General features: G+C 44.1%; 1 protein-coding gene across 3 annotated transcripts in view; it reads left to right on the top strand.

The window, feature by feature from the left end:
• The window catches only part of ASAH2 (N-acylsphingosine amidohydrolase 2), an 88,930-nt gene that overhangs the window by 38,366 nt on the left and 27,361 nt on the right, over positions 1 to 23,203 (top strand). For all 3 annotated transcript variants that reach the window (XM_042960806.1, XM_042960804.1, XM_042960805.1), the window contains exons 6-10: positions 7,270 to 7,446; positions 8,725 to 8,852; positions 9,993 to 10,070; positions 20,603 to 20,723; positions 22,273 to 22,398. In XM_042960806.1, coding sequence (XP_042816740.1) covers positions 7,270 to 7,446; positions 8,725 to 8,852; positions 9,993 to 10,070; positions 20,603 to 20,723; positions 22,273 to 22,398 — 630 coding nt within the window. The remainder of the gene's footprint in view (positions 1 to 7,269; positions 7,447 to 8,724; positions 8,853 to 9,992; positions 10,071 to 20,602; positions 20,724 to 22,272; positions 22,399 to 23,203) is intronic.

Raw genomic sequence — 23,203 nt, 5'->3', positions numbered from 1 at the left:
GGCTTGGACTTTCATGTCTGCCTTTCTAAGCCAGATTCTTGGCCCTGACCCAGTTATACTTTCTGCATGGGATCAGGTCACAGAAAGAGAATGTGCTCCCTTAATGTTTGCTCACACCTTCACGAAGGTAAGGGAGATGAGGGTCTGGACTATCCAGGAGAGTGACCATCAAATGCCCACTATTCGTTGTCATGTTCTATCAGCCTCATCTGTTAAACACTGTTACTCCTGCTGTGTGAAGGAGCCAGTGAGAGAGATGAGGGAGGCCCTCAAATATTTCTCCAGTGTCACTCTTTCTTGGGGAATGTGGTGGGATCCTCCCCCATCTATAGACGCTCAGGAAGCAAGATTACATGTTTTCCCCACTCCTACGCTTACAACAAAACTATGCGGTGGGTCTGTTGTTCTCTCCACTTTATGGATAAGGTAATAGAGTCTTAGAGAAGGCAAGTAGCTTTTTCAATTTCACACAGTCAGCAAGTGGGACAGCTGGGTTCTGAACATACAGATGCCTGATGTCAGATCCCATATTCTTAAAAGTGACATTATTCTATTATCTTGCAGGGAAAAATGCATTGACCACCTGCTTTTGGCGTGGCACTTTGCTGGCAATTTCAGAGGGTACATAGCCAAAGGAGTCATAATACACGTTCCCTATGAGCTCACTGCCCAGTTGGGGATAGGAGGAAGGGAGTGTAATAGAAAAACACATGAACTATAGTTCACTGGAGTAAAGTTCAGTGGTGTGTAATCTACTGAATAACAAATAGCTCCAGAATATGGTGGTTTAAAACAATAAACATCATCTAGGGGATTCTGGGTGGCTCAGTTGGTTAAGCATCTGACTCCAGCTCAGGTCATGATCTCATGGTTTGTGAGTTTGAGCCCCACATTGGGCTCTCAGCTGTCAGCGTAGAGCCCCCTTTGGGTCCTCTGTCTCCCTTTCTCTCTGCCCCTCCCTCCTCCACTTGCACGCTCTGTCTCTCTCAAAAATAAATAAACATTAAAAATAATAATAGGGAAGGTAAACAAAAATAATATAAAAACAGGGAAAGGGACAAAACAGAAGAGACTCATAAACATGGAGAACAAACAGAGGGTTACTGGAGGGGGTGTAGGAGGGGGGATGGGCTAAATGGGGAAGGGGCACTAAGGAATCTCCTCCTGAAATCATTGTTGCCCTCGATGCTAACTAATTTGGATGTAAATTTAGGAAAATAAAAAATAAAGCAAGTTAAAAAAATAATAAACATCATCTCATACATTGTGTTGATCAGGAAATCAGGACTGGCTTAACTAGGTGGTTCTGGCTTAGGATATCTTGAAATCAAGGTGTTGGCAAGGGCCACAGTCATTGGAAGTCCTGATTGAACCACTTCCAAGATGAGTCACTTGTGTGGCTGCTGATAGAAGACCTCAGTTTCCCACTTTCCAGATCCTTGCGGCCCAAAACTGTTGCTTCCCCCAAAGTGAGTGACTCGAGAGAAAGAGAAGTGAAGAGGCCACAGTTGTGCTCAGGAGTTGAGCTTCCAGCCTATTCTGTCCATTGGAAGCAAGGTACCAGGTACATTTCACACCCAGGGATAGGACAGCAGAACCTCCCTTCTTACAGGGAGGAGGAGAGAGGAACTTGTGGGCACACAGTGATTTAAAACCACCACAAGGGGAATCCGAAAATGGAATGTAGGGGAAAATTTCACAGTGGATGTGACATTTGAATGGACAAAATTTTAGTTTATTTTAATTCCAGTGTAGTTAATGGTAGAGTTATATTTCGGGTGTACAGTTATTCAACAATTACTGAGTGCTCATCAAGTCGAGTGAATTCTTAGTCCCCTTCACCTGTTTCACCCATCCCCTCTCTCGTAACCCTCTGTTCATTCTCTATAGCTAGGGTCTGTGGTTTGGTTTGTCTCTCTTCTTCCCTTTGTTCATTTGTTTTGTTTCTTAAATTCCACAGATGAGTGAGGTCATATGGTATCTATCTTCCTCTGACTGACTTCTCTTAGCCTAACACTCTCTAGATCCGTCTATGTTGGTTCAGATGGCAAGATTTCATTCTTTTTTTTTGAATATTGAAAAAAGGTTTTTTTAATGTTTATTTCTGAGACAGAGGAAGACAGAGCACGAGCAGGGGAGGGGCAGAGAGAGAGAGGGAGACACAGAATCCAAAGCAGGCTCCAGGCTCCGAGCCGTCAGCACAGACCCCGACACGGGGCTCGAACTCATCAACTGTGAGATCATGACCTGAGCCGAAGTCGGATGCTCAGCCGACTGAGCCACCCAGGTGCCCCAAGATTTCATTCTTTTTGATGGCTGAGTAATATTCCATTGCATATGCATACCACATCTTTTTATCTGGATGGGAGGAATTTTAACTGGTTAACGTGGCAGAGGGAGGGATGTAGCCTCCTTTGCAGGCACAAGGCTTCCTGCTATTAGGACCCATGTAAGCATGTAATTAGAAATACACCTAGCAGGTATGTTGGTCATAATTGTAGAGGGTCTGGGATGCCGGTTTATTTTGACTCTGTTAAGTGATGGGGCTTCTGCAAAAACTTTTGAGTGGAGGAGTAATGCAAACCCAATTTTGCTTCAGAATGATTAATCAGACAGCAGTGTTTGATGAAATAGACTGAGGCTGGACCAGGACACAAACTGGCAGCTTTGTTAAGTTAATACGAAGGCTCTACTGGTGAGGATCTAGTTGGGAAATGGTAATCACACTTGGTATTTCAAACAGAGGAGATTCAACACAGGGGAGTTTTACAACATGTTGGAAGGCTGCACGAACTGGAAAGGGAAGGGAAGCTCGCGGGAAGGATGTTAACTTTGCCTGGACATTTCCCCTGGACCGCGTGAGGCTCGCACAAAGGTCTTCAGTCAGTGTGGTGGCCGTGAGGCTACCTGGTAGTAAGAGGTCACCTTAAATGCAAATGAGGTTTGAGAATGAATAAAAATAAAAGCTAAAACTTGCCTAGTTCCCGCGATGAGTCACGCCTGATGGCTCCACGTACATTAATGAATTCAATCCTCCAAACAACCGGAGGAGGCAGGTGCTATCATTATGTCACGTGACAGGTTGGGAAACAAATATGAGCTGCAGGGGATCAGGGAACTTGTCTGCGGAGCTGGGTGGACGCACAGGCATCTCGGTGCCAGTGCCCACACTTGTTACCATGACGCTTACCACTCTTCTCAAGGGTCGGAGATGGTTCTCATGGGGAGGTGGTGGGGTCATGAGAAGAAATGGGAGAGTCAGGGGTGGACTTTGGGGGTGGAGTGGGGAGGGGAGAGGGGATTAATGTGTTGGACTGCAGAGGCTGTGAAGTCAACAGTCCACCATTTCACAATCCCTTCCTAGTTTTACTTTCCCCGTGTAATCTGGGACCTGGTGGGAAGGCCTTTAAATGAACCCACTCTGTTATCCCAGGCCAACCCAAGGGAAAGTGTGAGGAATAAATGTAGCTCGACAATTGCCTTCCCGCTTCCTTATAATACCTGGTTTTAGGCAGGTTCTCAGCCTCAGCTTTGAGGACTGATGACATTTCCAGCATGCAATGAAGGTTCTGGAAGATCTCTGAGCAGTGAGACAGGGCAGAACAGAGGGGCTTTCCAGGTCTTTCTGCGGCAGGTTCCCAGGTGTGTCAGTAATAGGAAACTGAATGGAAACTGAACACAGAGGTGAGCTGTAGACCTTAAGGTAACTTCTTCATTCTGTTGAAACACCCCTCCTCATGAAGTAGGTAACATGCTATTTACCATGGCTGCTGGCAGACGTTGCTACTAGATGATTGAGTTTTTCTTTTCTTTTTCTTGAAGTTCCGTGGGTCTGAATTCACGTTGGAGCATAAAGGTTAGGATAGAAGTTTTGGGAGATGTTTGTGGTCTTTCTCTTTTGTTTTAAAATTTGAGTGCCATAATTTTTCTTCCTTTTTTTTTTTAATGTTTATTTTTGAGAGAGAGAGACAGACACAGAGACGGAGAGACAGAGATACAAAGCACGAACGGGAGAGGGGCAGAAAGAGAGGGAGACACAGAATCTGAAGCAGGCTCCAGGCTCTGAGCTGTCGGCACAGAGCCCGATGTGGGGCTCAAACTCACAAACTGTGAGATCGTGACCTGAGCTGAAGTTGGACGCTGAACCGACCCAGCCACCCAGATGCCCCCGCAATTTCTCTCTTGCTAAGAGCTCGATTCTTGTGTAAGCCCGAAGAAGTACACTTGCTATAAAATCCTAACATTCTCTGGGAATAAAAATGGGATGGGGTTAGGAGAGCTTTAAGGTTGACCAGAAGTTCTTTCTCTTTGCTACCTTCCTGTCTTAGTTACAGAACTGTGGGCACATTAGCTTTTCACAGCAGCCTTTAGTCAAGCTTTCATGGTGCCCCTTTAGCGATGGGCTTCTCCTTCATGAGTGGAGTTATTACTGTTTTAGAAGAAGACATAGGGTGATGAAGAGTGTGGTCTGGATTTGGGTCACACAGGAGCAACATGGAGACTTACTGGGATGGAGAATGTAGGCTACTTGGTCAGAGGGTGTTGGTCTGGTCATGTCATAGTTCCTTTCACATTTGCCTGGCATCACAGGATTGTGTATATGGACGTGGTAACCTAGCAATCGGCGTGTGGGACACGGATTAGTTAATGAGGCAACACTGTTCATAAGATGTTCCTCATTCAATGACCACACAAGTAGAATGAGGGTGGGGTAGCTCTTCCCCTAAAATAGAAGAGATTGGTGGTTGTATTTACGCGGGTTAAGTATATAGCCTGTAAGTTGCACGCTTCCCAAGCGTGTTCTGGGACCGTCTTGCACCAGCTTATGAGGGCTGGCTGTTAAATATTCAAGAGCTTGGGCGAGGGGGGGGGGCTCGTTGTTAAATTTTGGAAGCTTGAAATTGACTGGGGCAGGGAGTATTTATACCAGAGAAACTGACAAGCGATTCAAATGACAGCTTTTCGTTTCCCGCTGTGTGACGGTTGATCAGCCTACCACTGCCTGTGCCACACGCAGAGTAGACAGCGTTGCTAATCAAAAAAGGCACTCTTTCTTGCTAAGCCCAGGTTTGGGCTCAGAATCCTTCTCAACACCACGCGTCTGAGAGCCACCACCAATAGATGGGACTAAGTGCGTGACGTAAGTGATATTTGCGATCCCTGCCGTGAATGCACTGTCATTACTGTGCAGGGTATTAACTGACAGTATCTTACATGGAGGAAGGTCGCTTGGGGTCTGACACTTCTGCTAGATCATTTTAATGATTTTTGACATTTAAAAAAAGTGAACAGGGGCTTCTGGGTGGTTCAGTCAGTTAAGCGTCTGACTTCGGCTCAGGTCATGATCTCAGTGTGTGGGTTCGAGCCCCGTGTCGGGCTCTGGGCTGACAGCTCGGAGCCTGGAGCCTGCTTCGGATTCTGTGTCTCCCTGTCTCTCTGCCCCTCCCCTGCTCACGTTCTATCTCTCTCTCTCAAAATAAATAAATATAAAAACTTTTTTAAAAAGTGAAAAAAAAATTTTTGTTAATATTTATTTATTTATTTATTTTTTTGAGAGACCATGAGGGGCAAAGGGAGAGGGAGACAGAGGATCCAGAGTGAGCTCTAGCTAGTGAGCTCTAGCTCTAGCTCATCGGGCACCGAGCCCGATGTGGGGCCCGAACTCATGAACCCTGAGATCATGACCTAAGCCAAAGTCAGATGCTTAACCAGCTGAGCCATCCCGGCGCCCCTTTATGTAAAAAAAAAAAAAAAAAAAAGTCAAAACATCTTTCCCAAGGAAGCCACAATAACACCCAATTTCAGGTTGAAGCTGATTCAAGCAGAATCAGAAACAGGTTCTCAGCAGCAGGGATTTTTCTCTCCGTTGTCTTCGTGATGTGTCTGGACCCTACGAGCACACTTATCGTGCGTTTAGATGTTCACAGTCATCCTGAATTACCGCTCAGGAATTCTGTGGGTCAGGAATCCCAGGGAGGCCGAGCTGGGTGATTCCGACTTAGGTTAGAACTGAAGTCACACACACACGCCCACTTCCTTGTCGTGGGTTGAACTCATGCGTCGGCTGGGGCTGCAGGTGTTGGAAGGCCTGGCTGAGGCCGAAGGGTCTACTATTCTGAGGTGGCTCACCCGCCTGGCTAGCAAGTTAGTGCTGACAAGATGGTTCCTTTCCGATGGGCCTCCCCACAGGGTGGCTGGGGTGTCCTTAGGTCCCCTCAGTTGGCTGCCCCCAGACCAGTAAGGGTGACAGTATATGTCAGGGAGCATGGAGTTCTTCATTTTGGGCAGGGAGGCGGCAAGGGGCCCTTACACAACTGTTCGCTGCCCCCGGGACGCTTTCCATTGGTGTTGCTCAACCGGCTTATGCTCTTGGGTGGAAGGCAGCCTCTCTGGAAAGATGTTTCCTCATTGACACCCATCACTCTTTTTCCCCACTCAACGACATTTGTCTTCAGAGCACTTATCATTGTGTGATACCATATTACGTGCTTCTTTGCTTGTTACCTTTCTCCCTCATTAGAATAAATGCTCCATCAGGGTAGGAACCTCATATACTCCTAGTGCTCAGATATTAACCTCATATCGCTCCTAGTGCCTGGATATTAATAGCATGTGTGGAACGATGAATAGCAAACCATACTGGTTCTACAGTTAGAGAGATGTGGATCCAGGTTGTGGCTCTCACATTTACTAGGTCGGTGGGCAAATTATTTATCTTCTTTACACTTCAGTGCTCTTAGCTAAAAGATGCGGTTCCAAATATCCACCTCTGGGGCTCCTGGGTGGCTCAGTCGGTTAAGCATCCATCTCTTGATTTTGGCTCAGGTCATCAACTTCATGAGATGGAGACTGCACGGGGCTCCGGGCTGACAGTGCGGAGCCTGCTTGGGATTCTCTCTCTCTCCCTCTCCCTCTGCCCCTCCCCTGTTCCCTCTCTCTCTCTCTCTCTCTCTCAAAGATAAACAAACATTGAAAAAAACATCTACCTCTTGGGGTCGTTATAAAGATTTTAAAATAACATAATGTGTGTCCTACCTAACACTGTGCTTGCATACGGCGAGAGTCTATGAAACGTTAGCCTTGATGGTTACTGGTTTTGTTGAAGTTGTGCCTACGATGAGACACTCCAGCGCCGAGTGAAGGGCCACTCGACAGGGGTGCCATTGATATGGATCCTTGATTAGACTCATTGGAGCCTTTTCCATAGTGAGTTGCTATGTTATCCTCCTTCTTAGTTCTGGTTTTTTTTTTTTTTCTTTTCTCTTGAAGGTCCTGAACAGACTGCAGAGTAAATATGGCTCCCTGTACAGACAAGACAACGTCATCCTGAGTGGCACTCACACACACTCGGGGCCAGGAGGGTATTTCCAGTATACTGTGTTTGTAATCGCCAGTGAAGGATTTAGCAATCGCACCTTTGAGTACATGGTCACTGGCATCGTGAAGGTAGGCAAAGGGCCCCAGAGGGAGCTGCCCTGTCCCTTGTTCACAAGTGTTCAGGAGTGGTTTTCTGTGATATGGAGAGAGTCCTTATAGGATGTTGCCCTGAGCAGTCTCAGCACCTGCCCCCTCCGTTCCTGACTCCCCAGGAGCTTCTGGTCTCCGAGGCACTGACTGATTGAGAGGGGCGAGTTCCGTGCAGTGAGCCTCCTGCAGGTGTCCAAAGGGACAGCAAACGTTTCCTATGTCACCCTTATAACTGAGAGGGCCCTACCGTCTGTTCTCTGTGCAAAGTCACACAAAAAGGAAGCCATCAAGGAACCAAGAGTCATTGCAAGTAATTCCAATCTCGCCTCCTAGTTCCCAAACAACATGACAGGGGACCCACTTCATAAACACACGCCCTTATTTCTCACGTCCTCTCTGAGAGTTCTAGATGGCACGGTCTTCTGTGTTCCTGGCTTGGGCACCTCTTTCTCCTCTCTCCCCATCTTGAAGCTTATTACTACCTCCCACAGGGTCCTTTCTCATGTTTCCCTCATACCTTTCCCTTCTAGATTTAGTCCCTCTCTACTTTGTCTCATGAAGTACCCCCCAAACCTGGCGATCCAGTCGGCAAAGGCAGAAATGTCTTTACCACGGTGCTTTCCAAACCGTGGATGGTAATTCATGGCTGGCTTCCTGAAGTCAATTCCATGGGTTGCAAGAAGCATTGAATGAACAGAACTAAAGTAAAACAGATCGGAGCCTATCATGGTGCAAAACATACGGGAAGGGTGTATTTTGTGAGCTTCTGTTTTAGCACACATACGTCGACGTGTATTAAGTTGTGATGAAAAATGTTTTGCTTATTGTAGCTTTGAGTCAGAAAAGTGTGAAAAACTTGGCCTCAGAGGTTGAGGGCACGGAGAGGACAAGGAGGGTGGGACACCTTCAAGCTAACAAATCCTGGTCCTAGGTCGGGGGGAGTTGCTCCCGGTTTGGCCAATTGAACCTGCGAACGCTGCCTGACTCAGCAGCTCTGAGACACTCAAATGACCTTCCCAGGTCACGGCAATTCTTATGTCTCAGCCTTGAGGCCATCTGTGTGCCCCCCCAAGTGACACTGGCTGTGTGGTTCTCTAGCTCTTGTCCCATAGCAGGGGCAGCTCGGAGACCAAGGAGATTGTCCACAGCGCTCCTCTGTTTCTATTGACTAAGTCCTTATCCAACAGGATGTCCAAATTCACAACTGGCTCTCTCTCTCTCTCTCTCTCTCTCTCTCTCTCTCTCTCTCACCCACAGAGCATTGAGATGGCGCACAAAAATATGAAACCAGGCAAAATCTTTATCAACAAAGGAAACGTGGAAGGTGTACAGATCAACCGAAGCCCCTCTTCTTACCTTTGGAATCCTCCGTCAGAGCGAGCCAGGCAAGGGGCATTATCACAATAAAATCATGGGTTTCCTTTAGAGATCAGCAACAAAAATCTAAGGATGCAGTTGGTGCTCAAGGAATGGGGTGGGATCCTGAAAGAATAGTAAAGCTAAAGTAAATTTAAAACATGTTGATCATCTAAGCAGAAATAAAAAGTGAATGTGGTAACTCACGCCAGCCCGTGCACCAATCGGCCCGCTCTGCTGGCGGCTGGGGTCAGCGTGAGTGTTGGAAGGACTCCCAGTTTTGCAATCGGGCACGACTCTGGTTCCATCTCTGCTTTATCACTTCCTAGTCATGTGACCTTCAGTGATTTACTTATAGTAATTTATTGCCTCTCAGCTTCTTCTGTAAAGCGGAGATGAAAATGTGCGCAACACGTGTTTATTAAATTAATGAATAGCTCTTTTTGTTAGATCGTTCAGCAGAAATCATCTCCACCCAGGAGACTGTGGCAAGAGAGAAGCCATGAAAGGATAAAGAAGCAGGAACAAAGAACAATAAATAAAACTAGCATAATGGAATGGAACTAAGGCCGATTGTTTGTTTGCTTAAGTGCTGACCCAGGTTAGCCACAGGAGAGAAGCCCTTGACTGCTGTGGCACAGTAAAATAATATCTCACTTTCAACCTGACCACCTGGCATTTTACATTTGTCTGCGTATTTTTCCATCCATTTCAAAGGAGTTGAGTTTTAGAAAACATAATCCGATTTCCCTTGAAAGGCCATGAAAGAACGCTTGAAGCTACAGGTCGGGGATGGTTTTGATGTTGCATATTCCCTGCTATGTTTAAGAGATTCCTTGAAAATTTGACCGGAGTAGAAATTTCAAAGACCGGTCCCTTTTCTAAGAAACACCTGTATGTTCTATAAGATCACGACCATTACATAAAGATGTCAATTTCATCTCCAGTTGGCTGACCTAATGCCACTGAGTGTGATGGTATTTGCAAGCCATTTCTTTAGCTGAGGACTGAGGTCCTGCATGTGGTTCGTAAGACCATAGCACATCAGGAAACCTCGCTCACTGAAGGCATTTTGATTTTAGTTTTTGTGTCAGCTTCTACTGTTGGTCATACAAGAAGCCCAGGCTCTAACTAACATAGAAGTGACTGCGTTTCTTTGTTTTGACCAGGTATTCTTCAAATACCGACAAAGAAATGATCATCCTGAAAATGGTAGATTTGAATGGAGTTGACCTGGGCCTTATCAGGTACTCTGTTTACTTTTTTTGCTTTTCGTCCTATCTGGATAGCTTTCCTTAATCATGGAGGTGGGGACGGGGAGGGGGGCATGGGAGGAAGAGACTAGAATAGTGGCAGCAACGGCTGGGAATATGTTGAGTAGTTAAGAGTCCAGACTTGGGAGTTAGACACATCTGGGTCCAACCATGGATCCTGGGGCAAGGTTCTCAGCTTTCCAGGGCTCGGTTCCTTACCTGGAAAACAGGGCTAATTAAAGGATGACATAAATGAGGGATTCAGGTAAAGAAGTGTAGTGTAGCATCTGGGATATGACATAAGGATTCAGTCAATTCTAGTGCTTATTACTCTATCAAGATGTTGTATGTGGAATTTCTACGATGGCAGACCATTATCTCTTGGTAAAATGAGAAAACAATCTGACCAACCAGGCTAAATGATTATGGGTTTGAGATGATTTATCTGTGTTTTCCTAAAAGAATGAAGTCAAGTCTAATGTAGGACAATGCCAATTAGTGATGGAAGCAGAATTGAGGCCACCTGAAGGAAGCAGATGAGGTGAAATTACAGCCTGGCACAGGTTTTAGTTCAGGATTATACATAAGAAGACATGTGGATTTTTTTTTTTTCATAAAGAAGGCATTTGCATTCATGTGTGAATTTTGTCCCTGCAATTGGACTGACTCAGGAATTGACTGGCTGGGTAACAGCCCCAGGTGCCTTGATGTGCAGATGTCCAAGTGATGGAGGATGCCTGAAGGAAGTGTATGATGGCTCATGGGAGCTACAGTTAAATGGCTTCGGTTCGCTCTGTGTTGTCCTCGTGATGAGCTTTGTGACTTTGGCCAAGTGACTTAACAGCTCTGTGGCTCAATTTTCTTTCTTTCTTTCTTTCTTTCTTTCTTTCTTTCTTTCTTTCTTTCTTCTTTCTTCCTTCCTTCCTTCCTTCCTTCCTTCCTTCCTTCCTTCCTTTCCTCTTTCTTTCTTCCTTCCTTCCTTCCTTCCTTCCTTTCCTCTTTCTTCCTTCCTTCCTTCCTTCCTTCCTTTCCTTTCTTTCTTCCTTCCTTCCTTCCTTCCTTCCTTCCTTCCTTCCTTCCTTTCCTTCCTTCCTTCCTTTCCTCTTTCTTTCTTTCTTTCTTTCTTTCTTTCTTTCTTTCTTTCTTTCTTTCTTTCTTAAATGTTTATTGATTTTGAGAGAGAGAGAGAGCAGGGAAGGGGGAGGGAGGGAGGGAGGGAGAGAGAGAGAGAGAGAGAGAGAGAGAATCCCAAGCAGGCTCCACACTGTCAGCAGAGCCCGATGTGGGGCTCGAACTCACGAAATGTCAGATCGTGCCCCGAGCCAAAATTAAGAGTCGGATGCTTCACCAACTGAGCCACCCCTCAATTTTCTGACTTTAAAAGTGAGAGATAAAGTGAGTCCTTAAAATGTTGATAATAAGCGTGAGTAAAGGTGGTAGGGGCCTATCAGGTAGGATTATGAAATACTTAACTGAAAGGGTCTATGTAAGTCAAATTAATAATTAATTAAAATTAATAAGAGGTGAATGAAAACATTAAGGACTGTGATCAGTACTGGCCCTGTAACCAGGTGGAGAACAGCACGGTGGTGAGGAGTTCTGGTTTTAGGGGTAGATTTTAAGACTTGAGTTCAAATCCCAGCCTTGGCACTTACTAACCTACTTACACCTCAACTATTCCATTTGGAAATGGGAATGATAATGCCTCATAGGACTGTTTCAGGATTAAATGACATAATACATGCAAAGTTCTACTCTGTGTCTGGCATAGAAAAGAGTTATTATTTTGGTTAAATGGTAAGCAGAATAACATTCTGCTTCTTCTAAGAACTCCATTGTTGGCTTCTCAGAATGCTTGACGTTCTTTTTATGTATTTTCTTAAATGTTTATTTATTTATTTTGAGAGAGGGAGTTAGAGAGTGAGGAGGGGAGGTTCAGAGAGAGGGAGAGAGAGCATCCCAAGCAGGCTCTGCACTGTCAGCCTGGAGCCCGACGCAGGGCTCAAACTCACAAACTGTGAGATCACGACCTGAGCCGAAACCAAGAGTCGGATGCCTAAGTGACCAAGCCACCCCGGACGCCCCTGAATGTTCGACATTTTTAGCATTGGAGTTACTTCTTTGGGTGTCAAGTAAGGTCACTAAAAACTCCCTGATAAAATAAACTTTATTATGTGGGTTGACATGATAGAAGTTATTCTTCCATTATAGTGAATTCATCTACTGATTGGTTGCCAACTGGTGTTGAACACAGTGGACTTTCTTTTTTTAAAAAATGCTTTTATTTATTTTTGAGAGAGAGAGACACACAGAGTGTGAGCGGGGGAGGAGCAGAGAGAGGGAGACACAGAATCCGAAGAAGGCTCCAGGCTCTGAGCTGTCAGTACAGAGCCCAGCACGGGGCCCCAACTCACGAACCATGAGATCATGGCCTGAGCTGAAGTCAGACCCTTAACCGACTGAGCCATCCAGGGGCAAACACAGTGGACTTCCTAAATGTGTGCTTGGGGTATGTGTTGTGATGGGCATGGTCCCTATCTTGAAGGCTCTAACAGACTAATGGGGTGATTGGGGCAGGGGACAGAGACAGACAGGCAAGTAATCACAACATACATCAGATGGCCATCAGTGCTACCACCTGGCCATCGATCAACGCTGTGGGAACTTGGAGGAGGTAGCAGGGATACCTGAGAGCATCGTGGAAGTCATGAAAAGACAGTGAGCTGGGAGGCCAGAGGATGGGCTATGTCAGGGAGGGGGTGAGGGAGGAATCCGAAAAGGTGAGCTAGCTCCAGATTGTGGGGCACTTTGGTGGGCCATTTGGTTACGAGACAGTCAGGATACAAGCATGTATCTCTGACGAGTTAGAGAATTCCACATTTGTTGGGAGAAGGAGGCTTTTTCCTTACGGTTTCCACTCAACTCTTGGCTGAATGACTGAGATCGTCCGTGATTCCCTCTTATTAGTTTCTGAATCCTTTAACGATGCCCATGGAAGACTAAAAAATGTTGTCCTTCTTCCAGATGTTCGTGGCTTCCTCGCATATAACTATATAACATATCTGGAAGTCCCAGGGCCAACCGTCAAGGTTATAGCAACTCTCCTCCATCTGCTAGGCTTAACACCCTGCAATAACTTGCTATTGTTTTTGCAGCCACCATATGTTATCCTTGACATAATTGCTCGTGCAATTGCCTCTTGTTGCATAGTGGCAATTGCTCTTTGAATGCATTAAAAATGATCCAAAGCATAAAGCCAAATCTGGGCTGCTGAGTAACTCAGCCACCAGATGTAGGTGCCTGCTGTTAGGCAGAATCCCAAGGCATGAGGAGTTTGGAAGCCTAGAATCTCTGACTGGCGGAACATGGGTGTCCTCTGCCTCACAGCTCAGCTAAGGGCCAGGTAGGTGACGTGACCTGCCCAGTGTTGCAGCCAAAACTGTTCTCTTCATGCTGGGAACCATATTGAGGTCCACAATTTCTTCTTTCCTACCTTCACCTTTGGTTTCATTTCTTCATTCGGCGAGTCTGCACCGGAGACCTACTGGGTGCCACACAGGACTTCCCAGTCCTTGGAATGGTGCTTTTCCTGGCCCTGAAATCAGGAATCAAATAATACCCATGCCCGTGTTCCTTGAGCAAGTCCCTTAAGTTCTCAGAGACTCAATTTCCATATTTCTCAGATGCAGATATAACCTCTTCTCTCCAGAGATCATCGATTTATTTACTCATGTATTAAATGGTGTAGAATATATGTGTCATGAACTGAGCTCGTCCTACAGATACACTGATGGGCAAAAGTAGATGGCGTTGTTGCCCTCAGAGAATTTATAATCTCTTGGTAGAGACAAGAGGTATTCAAACAGTCCTTGAAATATGTGTAAGATGATAACTGGGTTAAGTGCCAAGAAAGGAAAGTGCGTTGCATTGTCTTAAAGGGATGTGACCCGGGCAGGGAGACTGGGAAAAGCTTCCCTAAGGAAGTGATAATGGAGCTAAAAACCAAAGGAAGATTGAGAATTATTTGTAAGCCTTTTATTTTTATATACATTCCAGCTAGTTAACATACAGTGTAACATTAGTTTCAGGTGTGCAATATAGTGATTCAACCTTCCATACATCACCCGCTGCTCATCACAAGTGCCCTCCTCAATCCTCATCACCTGTTGAACCCATCCCCCACCCACCTCCCCTCTGTTGACTGTCACTTTGTCCTCTATGGGTAAGAGTCTGTTGGGGTGCCTGGGTGGCTCCGTCTGTTAAGCGTCCGACTCTTGATTTCAGCTCAGGTCATGATCTCACCATTCGTGAGTTCAAGTGCTGAGAAGGGGTCTGGAGCCTCCTTGGGATTCTCTGCCTCCCCCTCTCTCTGCCCCTCTCCTGCTTGTTCTCTCTCTCTCTCTCTCTCTCTCTCTCGTAATGAATAAATACACATTAAAAAAAGAGTCTGTTTCTTGCTTTGCCTTTCTCTCCCTTTCCTTCCCTTTGCTTGTTTTGTTTCTTAAATTCCACATATGAGTGAAATCATGTGGTATTTGTCCTTTTCTGACTGACTCATTTCACTTAGCATTATACTCTCTAGCTCCACTCAGGCCATTGCAAATGGCAAGATCTCATTCTTCTCTTATTGCTGAGTAACATTCCATTATATATAGACATCTATATCATATATGTATATCATATATGTATATATCTCATATCTATATCATATCTATATCGTATGTATCATGTATGCATATATATATATATATAATATATATATATTATATATATATATATCACATCTTCTTTATACATTCATCTATCAGTGGACTCTTGGGCTGCGTCCATATCTTGGCTATTGTAAACAATGCTGCTGTAAATATCCAGGCACCTGTATCCCTTTGAATTCATGTTTTTGTAATCCTTGGGTAAACACCAAGTTGTGCAATTGCTAGATCGTAGGGTAGTTCTATTTTCACTTTTTGAGGAACCTCCACACTGTTTTCCAGAGTGGCTGCACCAGTTGGCATTCCCACCAACACTGCAGGAGGGTTGCCCTTTCTCCATATCCTCACCAACACTTGTTGTTTTTGTGTTGTTGATTGTAGCCGTTCTGGCAAGGTGTGAGGTGACGTCTCATTGTAGTTTTGCTCGGCATTTCCCTGATGATGAGTGATGCTGAGCATCTTTTCATGTGTCTGTTGGCCATCTGGAGGTCTTCTTTGGAGGAATGTCTATTTGTGTCTTCTGTCCACTTTTTTAATTGGATTATTCATTTTGGGGCTGCCGACTTTTATAACTTGCTTATGTATTTTGGATACTAAACCTTTCTTACATGTCATTTGGAAATATCTTTTCCCATTCCGTAGATTGTCTTTTAGTTTTGTTGGTTCTTTCCTTTGCTGTGCAGAAGCTTTTTATCTTGATGAAGTCCCAACATTCATTTTTGCTTTTATTTCCCTTGCTTTCAGAGACATGTCAAGTAAGAAGTTGCTATGGCTGATGTCAAAGAGGTTGCTGCCTGTGTCCGTCCTCCTCTAGGATTTTTGTGGTTTCAAGTCTCACAGTTAGGTCTTTAATCATTCTGAGTTTATTTTGCATATGGTGTAAGAAAGTGGTCCAGCTTCTCTCTTTTGCATGTTGCCATCCGGTTTTCCCAGCACCAATTATTGAAGAGACTGTCTTCTTCCATGGGATATTCTTTCCTGCTTTGTCAAAGACTAATTGACCATATAGTTGTGGGGTGGAGAGGGCTGCAGTTAGCACATAGGACCTTGGTGCACAACTTACAAAATCACTTTCTTCTCTGGGCCAAGGTGCTTAGCTCCATGAGCTGAGTGGGGTTTGGATTTCAGCCTCCTCTTACCCCCTTTGCAACTCATCTTTGTGCAGGGCACAACCTGCATGCTGGACATGGCGGCCCAGGTTTGAGAGAATAGAACTTGGGATGGGTTTATTACTCTTTTAGAATATTCAAGAAGCTCGATTTTGCCTTTGGCTTTTCTTTTCTGCTTCAGAGTAGGAAGTGCATAGTGTCCCAATGAAGAGGCCCTAGAAAATGCCTCGATTACCTAGGAGGAGAGAATGATTATAATATTCTATATTACTTTGCTGTTTATTGATTCACAGAGCATAGTCAAAATGTATTATTTTTCATCCCTAGGAAACAGAGACTAGGAAATTTTAACTAACTTGGCTACGGAGTAGAATAAAATCTCAAATTTCTGGACCTTCCATGATACCTTGATTACATTATGCTGACTCCAGCATGGCCCTGCTTTAGCTGTGATGTAATCCTTATTTAGAAATGTTTATTAACAGGGACGTTAGTTATCCGTTTATATCTGTGCTCTAACTTCTTTTGAAATTACCTCGACCTAACTTCGCTCTTTTGAACTTTGCTTGGAAGAGTGTTGTTTTGACCAGATAAAATAAATTGTGAGGGCCGCTTTCTTTTATTAAAATGATGACCTTTCTGCATATCTTTACAATACTCACCTGTTCCCATCGCACTTTGGTCGCTGTGACAAGCCTGGTATTTTAATCGCACATATTTCAAAGGCCAGAGGAGGAAAAATACAGCTCTTCTCACTCTGAGATTCACATCACTTTTCCGAATGCTTATTTTTTCAGTTTTGTAGAGAAAGACAAATTCAATTAATTTTCCAAGGCCTAAAATAAATGAACATAAAGGCATGAAATCAATACGAATTCAAGTCTAATTAGCAGACTAGAATTCTCAGCAATTGCTTTCTCTACAGATATTATTGTCGGCCCCTGATTGAGAGAACACACCTGATCCCCCTCTGTGTTCCTCGGCGTGTGACACAATGCCAACCACATTCTTGCTGCTAACAAATTCATGTTGGTTGAATGAGAAGAACAATTGTCATCTCTCCTTGCCTTTATCCGTTACGCTGTGGCCAGAATGACCGTCCGTCCTCTAAACCCATCTTGATGCCTTTGCTACAAATGAGTTTTCTCCAGTGATCCCTTTGCCGAGTCCCTACTCCTCTTTTAAGACCCAGCTCAGATGTCACATCCTCTCCCAAGCATTTCTCAAGGGCAAGATGCTGCCTCGCTCACCTCCACGTCTCCAGTGCCTGGCACAGAATCAAAGTTAACTGTGTACTGAATGAGCAGGTGAATGAACGGAGGGGACAGAGCCAGTATCCCACAGCAGATTAGAACTTGGGCTCTGTGGTCTGACAAACCTGGACTCTTAGACCTGCTTCTTGACTTACAACGGGTGTGACCTTGGTCAGATTACTTACTGGCTCACTCTGAGACTTCGTTTCCTTGGCCATAAAATAAGGACAATGATAACATCTGCCTCCAAGCATGCTTTTAGGATGAAATGAGATCCTGTGTATAAAATCCCTCACCTCATCAGAGAGACATGACAGTCCATGTTGATAAAACTGTTCCACAGCCTTCCTTTGATTGCCCTAGAGAGATTGCAGTCTGGCTGAAGCTGGCTGACCTCAGGGTAATCAGATTAGACAGAAGTGTTCTGGTTGGGGAGCCATGGGAAGGTCATGGCCACCACCCCATTTTCCTTCCAAACTAAATGGAGTAAAACTGTAAAAAGACTCCCAACTAACTGGAAAACACTAGTTGACTAGAATTTTCTCTGGGACCTGAGTTTTAGGAGAAGGAGACAAACCCATATTCGCAAAAAGGAAACTAGTATAAGGATTTTTCCAAAAGAGAGAAATTTTGCAAGTAATTTTAGGGCATGAGCTCAGAACCACCTTTAACCTAATCTTCTGTTCCTTTACATGGGGGCAATACATACCTTGGGGAACAAATTTAGCTCATAGGCTGGTGATAGGTTTGTTCAACACTGTTTAAAAAAATTCTAAATGGATGCCAACATGAAAAAAACACTATTATAGAAATTTTCAAATATATGCCAATTTAGAGTGATTAGTCTTTGAGTTTCCATGTAACTATTATCCACCTTCAGTAATTAGCACTATTCTCCCACTCTGTTTCATCCCTCCTCTCCTTTTGTTTTGCTTTGCTAGAGTTTTAATTTTTCTTTTTTAATGCTTATGTTTTGAGAGAGACAAAGACAGTGCGAGTGGGGGAGGGGCAGACACACACACACACACACACACACACACACACACACACACACAGAATGTGAAGCAGGCTCCATGTTCTAAGCTGTCAGCACAGAGCGTGACGTGGGATTCGAACCCACGAACCGGGAGATTGTGACCTGAGCCGGAGTTTGATGCTTAACTGGCTGAGCCACCCTTTCTTTGCTAGAGTTTTAAAAGCCAACACCAGATAGCAAATCATTTCACTCATATATATTTCAGTGTATATCTCTATCAGGGAAAAACGTAAAAAAATATAACCATAACTCATGATCCCAACCAACAAAATGAAAAATAGTTTCTTGATATGCTCTAAAACCTAGTCTGTGTTCAGTTTTCCCTGATTGTGTCAGTAAGATCTTTTTATAATTGTTTTATTTGAATCAGCATCCAAATAGTCCGCCCACCAACTCCATTTGTTGGCTATGTGTGTTAAGTCTCATGATCGGTAAGATTTCTCCCCTTTTATTCTGTGCTATGTACTCCTCTCTTTCTTTTTTAATGAAAATTTTTTTCTTCTATTTTTTTTAATTAAAAAAATTTTTTTTATTTGGGCGTAGTGGGCACACAATGTTATATTTGGTTCAGGTGTACAACATAGAGACTGGATGATTGTGTGCCTTGTGTTATGCCCACCACAGGCGGAACTCCTGTCTGTCACCACAGGGCACTGGTACACTGCCATTGACTCTGTTCCCTGGGCTGCACCTTCCACCCCCGTGACGTACCCCTTCCCTAACTGCAAACCTGCGCCTCCTGTTCCCCTTCAGCCATTTTGCCCAAACTTCACCCCTTTCCTCTCACGCCATTTACTTCTTCAAGAGTTTTTTAATCGAGGAGTGCCCGGGTGGCTCATCGGTTAGGCATCCGACTCTTGATTTTGGCTCAGGTCGTGATCCCAGGCTCGTGGGTTTGGTCCCGAGTCCGGCTCTATGCTGAGCACAGAGCCTGCTTGGGGTTGTCTCTCCCTCTCTCTCTGCCTCTCCCCTGCTCACAGGCAGGCACATGTGCATGTGAACGCATGTGCACTGATTCTCTATCTCAAAATAAGTAAATAAACTTGAAACATAAATCGATAAATATTTCGCAAAATCATGGATTTATCAAAGATCTGGAAGCTCTGGCTTACTCTCATAAGGCAACATTTGGCAGCCGCATAGTAGAGGCTACGGTCTTTAGGCCCATGCAAGTGCCTCCGGGTGTCCACAGTCCACACCGGTCCCCGTGGCACCAACCAGCTGAACTCATCCGTGTTGCCTACCCAGCCCCTATAGGCCTTGTGCTGGCCATCTCTGACCTACGTATACATCTGTTGGGCAATGAGAACTGAATCCTGAATGATGACCTTGATGTTTAAAAACATCCCTAGTCAGTAAGTAAATGTTCAGTTTTGTGAGCTATAGTACTTAGGTAGTAATGTAAGCTGAAATGTTTTATAGAGTCGTCAGCAAAGAATTAAACCAACAAAAGATTTTTTTTTTTTTTTTTTTTTTTTTTTTTTTTTTTTTTTTTTTTTTTTACAAATCCTACATGGGCCTGAAAGTTCATGAATTAGCATCTCTCTTTTCTTGAGCATTCATTCTAGTTAATTTGCTTTCCAGCCTTCCATTCTCTATCTTTTTTATCCACGTGGAGGTTCGATCCTACAAAGGCCATTGGACAAGGTGTCCCAAGACCCCAACTTTAGTCTTGGTCCCCTATGACCAATGAGCTACCATTTTGCTTCTCTGAGACACCTTGCCAGGTGGAGGTCATAACTGTTTGGGCTCCAGGGCTGTTGTGAAGTGCAAGAACGGTAACAGATGTGAAATTAGTTTGTAGATGTTGTGGCTCTATACTTAAACAGGTATTACTATGCATATGGCTAACATCAAATTATGCATAACAGCCTCTTTCACACCTTTGTGCGCTTACTGTGTTGTTCCTTCCCCCTGGAATGCCCGTAAGAATTAATTGCTAGTCATCTGTGGTCCCCAAACACTTTATGCCTATTTTTTATAAGGTTTGTCACACTGTACTAAAGCCATTTGTTTACATCTTTGTCTGACCCTGGGTGTAAGGAAGCTTCAGTGTGTTCAGAACTGGGCACATGGCAGGGTCTCCGTAAAGGTCTTCTGAATTAGATAGGGTTGACTTCAATCATTGTTATGTGCACCTGTCTTGAAGGACAAGGTCGGCACCCACACAATGCTTTAGGCATATCGTCTGATCACTGACCGTTTAGTTTTGTATTTTTAACTTACGTAAATGCCTAGACTTTTTGAGTATGTTATTCATAAGGTAAGCTCATCATCAGTGAAATAACCTAAATGTGAAAGGCCTACTGTTGAAAACTTTTTTTTTTTTTCCTGCTGGAGAAAACCAAAGCTCGCAGGCATTGTTTTGACTCCATCACCTGGTTCTCTTCCTGAGCCGAGGGCTCCTTTTCTCTTACAGCTGGTTTGCCATCCACCCCGTCAGCATGAACAATACCAATCACCTTGTCAATAGTGACAACATGGGCTATGCATCTTACCTTTTTGAGCAAGAGAAGAACAAAGGATATCTACCTGGACAGGTGAGATTTGGGTCATTGAAAACATCATCTTAATTCATTAGATCCTCATTCGTACAATGCTCAGAATAGCTGATTCACATCTTCAGTGTAAAGTGTCATCAAGCACATCACATACTAATATGCTTGGATAAAAAGAATTCTCCATCCTCCCTGAGAGGGGAAGAAAAATTAACAATGACTGTGTCAAATGCTGCTGACATCTGTAGCTTCATAAAGTTGCAATTAGTTAGAGAAGGAAGGACAAGCTTAAGATTTTTGCAATACGTGATACTTTTTGATCGGCTTGAGGATATGATCAACCGGGTTGATATTAACTTTTCTCTTCAGAGCTATCAAAGTATTAAGTACCTTCTGAGTAGCGTTAAGAACCTGAATGAGGAGGGGACAGGTGATGAATCTTTTCTGCGGTCCAGATTTCCCTGTTAATGGCGAATTTCCTTTTAAGGAGTTTCGTCATACTTTCTTTTAATAAGCCCCAAGGGAGAGATGACCCTAACCCACCAGACTTGTTATCGTAACTTTGAAACGCAATGAGGGATGGAATCAGAGATGGGGGCCGGAACTCAGTCCATGTGCCTCAGAAATCTCCTCAGCTCTGTGTTAATTACTGACTACAGATAGCTAAGTGGTTGGGGGGAGGGGGGGCTGCTCTGTTGGATCCTAAGGTCCAAGTCCCAAATGCCAAAGAATATAGGACGATAAGAACCCCAAGCCCTTGACTAGGATAAATGTCTAGAAAGTGCAATGATACCAAAGTTATTAGCCCCATGAACATTCATAGTGATCTTTTAGCTCCTGACTGATAAAATGCTATTGTTTTTTTCATTTTATCCTGCATTTTAGGGAAAAGAAAGGAACTTCCCATTTATGATCACTGGCTGGGGGCATTTTGAGATAAGTTATCTTTTTGGTGTAAAAAAAAAGACACATGATCTCCAATACCTGCTTATTTCTTTCCCTAAGAAAATTGAAGTCATGGAAGGTAGAATTAGATCAGCTGGGTTGAGGTTAAAGTCTTACACCACTCAAAAAGGTTATGTGCTGTTACTTCAGGTTGAAGAGCTAAAAGAAAAGATACACGGAGGTAGATCTGGATGGTGAATGCTATATTTAGGTTCAGTTTTGCCACAGGAACATCTGGATTCATATTTTCTTTTTAAGCCAGTAGGGATATTTATTTTTCAAGGAGAAAGGGACCTCTCAGCTCCAGATACAATACCAGGAAGGAGTCTGATGAGTCAGCATTTTATACCGTGTTGTTGTATGCTGTGTTTCTTGTCAAAATGTTTCTGTTTGTGGTACAGAGTTGAAACTCTCCTATTTGAAACAGCTTTATTGATCGTTGGAATATCATGAGCGTGATAACATGTTTGCTGACTGCAATGTGAATTTTTTCACAAAGTTTCTCAGAATGTCCTACCTCCTCCTTTTATTGTGCTCAAATGGTTTTGAAGAGTTCCCCAGAGTGGATGGAATGTTTGTGTTTTTAATGGAATTCATTGTGGGAAATAAGAGAGAATAAAAGGCCGTTGGATGTTTCTTTTGGCAGGGACCCTATGTAGCAGCCTTTGCTTCATCAAACCTCGGAGATGTGTCCCCCAATATTCTTGGCCCACATTGTGTCAACACAGGAGACTCTTGTGATAACGTCAATAGCTCTTGTCCCATCGGTGGGGTAGGTAATTATGACATGAGATTCTTTGTGTTTGCATCTCATGTGCATTTTAAGTATTCACCATTAACTTATAATTGTGTTCTCCCCAAGTGCACCCAGGCCTACTGACCGCTGGCTCTTCTCAGGAGCACCCATTAAATTTCGATTGGATAAAATTCTAGTTCTCCATTGGATTGACTCTTAAGTGTTTTGAATGGTGAGGCAATTAGTAAATGTGAGAGATGAAATACCCTTGCCCAAACTTGGACAGTCTGAAACATTTCTTTCACCTTGGCATTTCTGATATCACAAGTTAGTACCAGAAACTGCTTGCCTGAGATGTTTCTCACTTGTGAAGTCTACAGCGTTACACACACACACACACACACACACACACAAAACACATCAAAATTTTTTTTTCTTTTCTATAAAATCACAAACAACAGGGGTGCCTGAGTGGCTCAGTCGGGTTAGTGGCCAACTTCGGCTCAGGTCACGATCTCACAGTTTGTGAGTTCGAGCCCCGCGTTGGGCTCTGTGCTGACAGCTCAGAGCCTGGATTCTGTGTCTCCCTCTCTCTCTGCCCTTCCCTTGCTCATGCTTGCTCTCTCTCTCAAAATTAAATAAACATTGGCATGCCTGGTAGCTCAGTTGGTTAAGCATCTGACTTCTGCACAGGTCATGATCTCCCAGTTCATGAATTCGAGCCCTGTGTTGGGTTGTGCTGACAGCTCAGAGCCTGGAGCCCACTTTGGATTCTGTGTCTCCCCCTCTCTCTGACCCTCCCTTGCTCATACTCTCTCTCTCAAAAATAACTAACTAGATA

This window comes from Panthera tigris, chromosome D2 (assembly GCF_018350195.1).
Source record: "Panthera tigris isolate Pti1 chromosome D2, P.tigris_Pti1_mat1.1, whole genome shotgun sequence".
Lineage (NCBI taxonomy): Eukaryota > Metazoa > Chordata > Mammalia > Carnivora > Felidae > Panthera > Panthera tigris.
The sequence above is the reverse complement of the archived record's forward strand: the minus strand, read 5'-3'. Positions and strand labels throughout refer to the sequence as shown.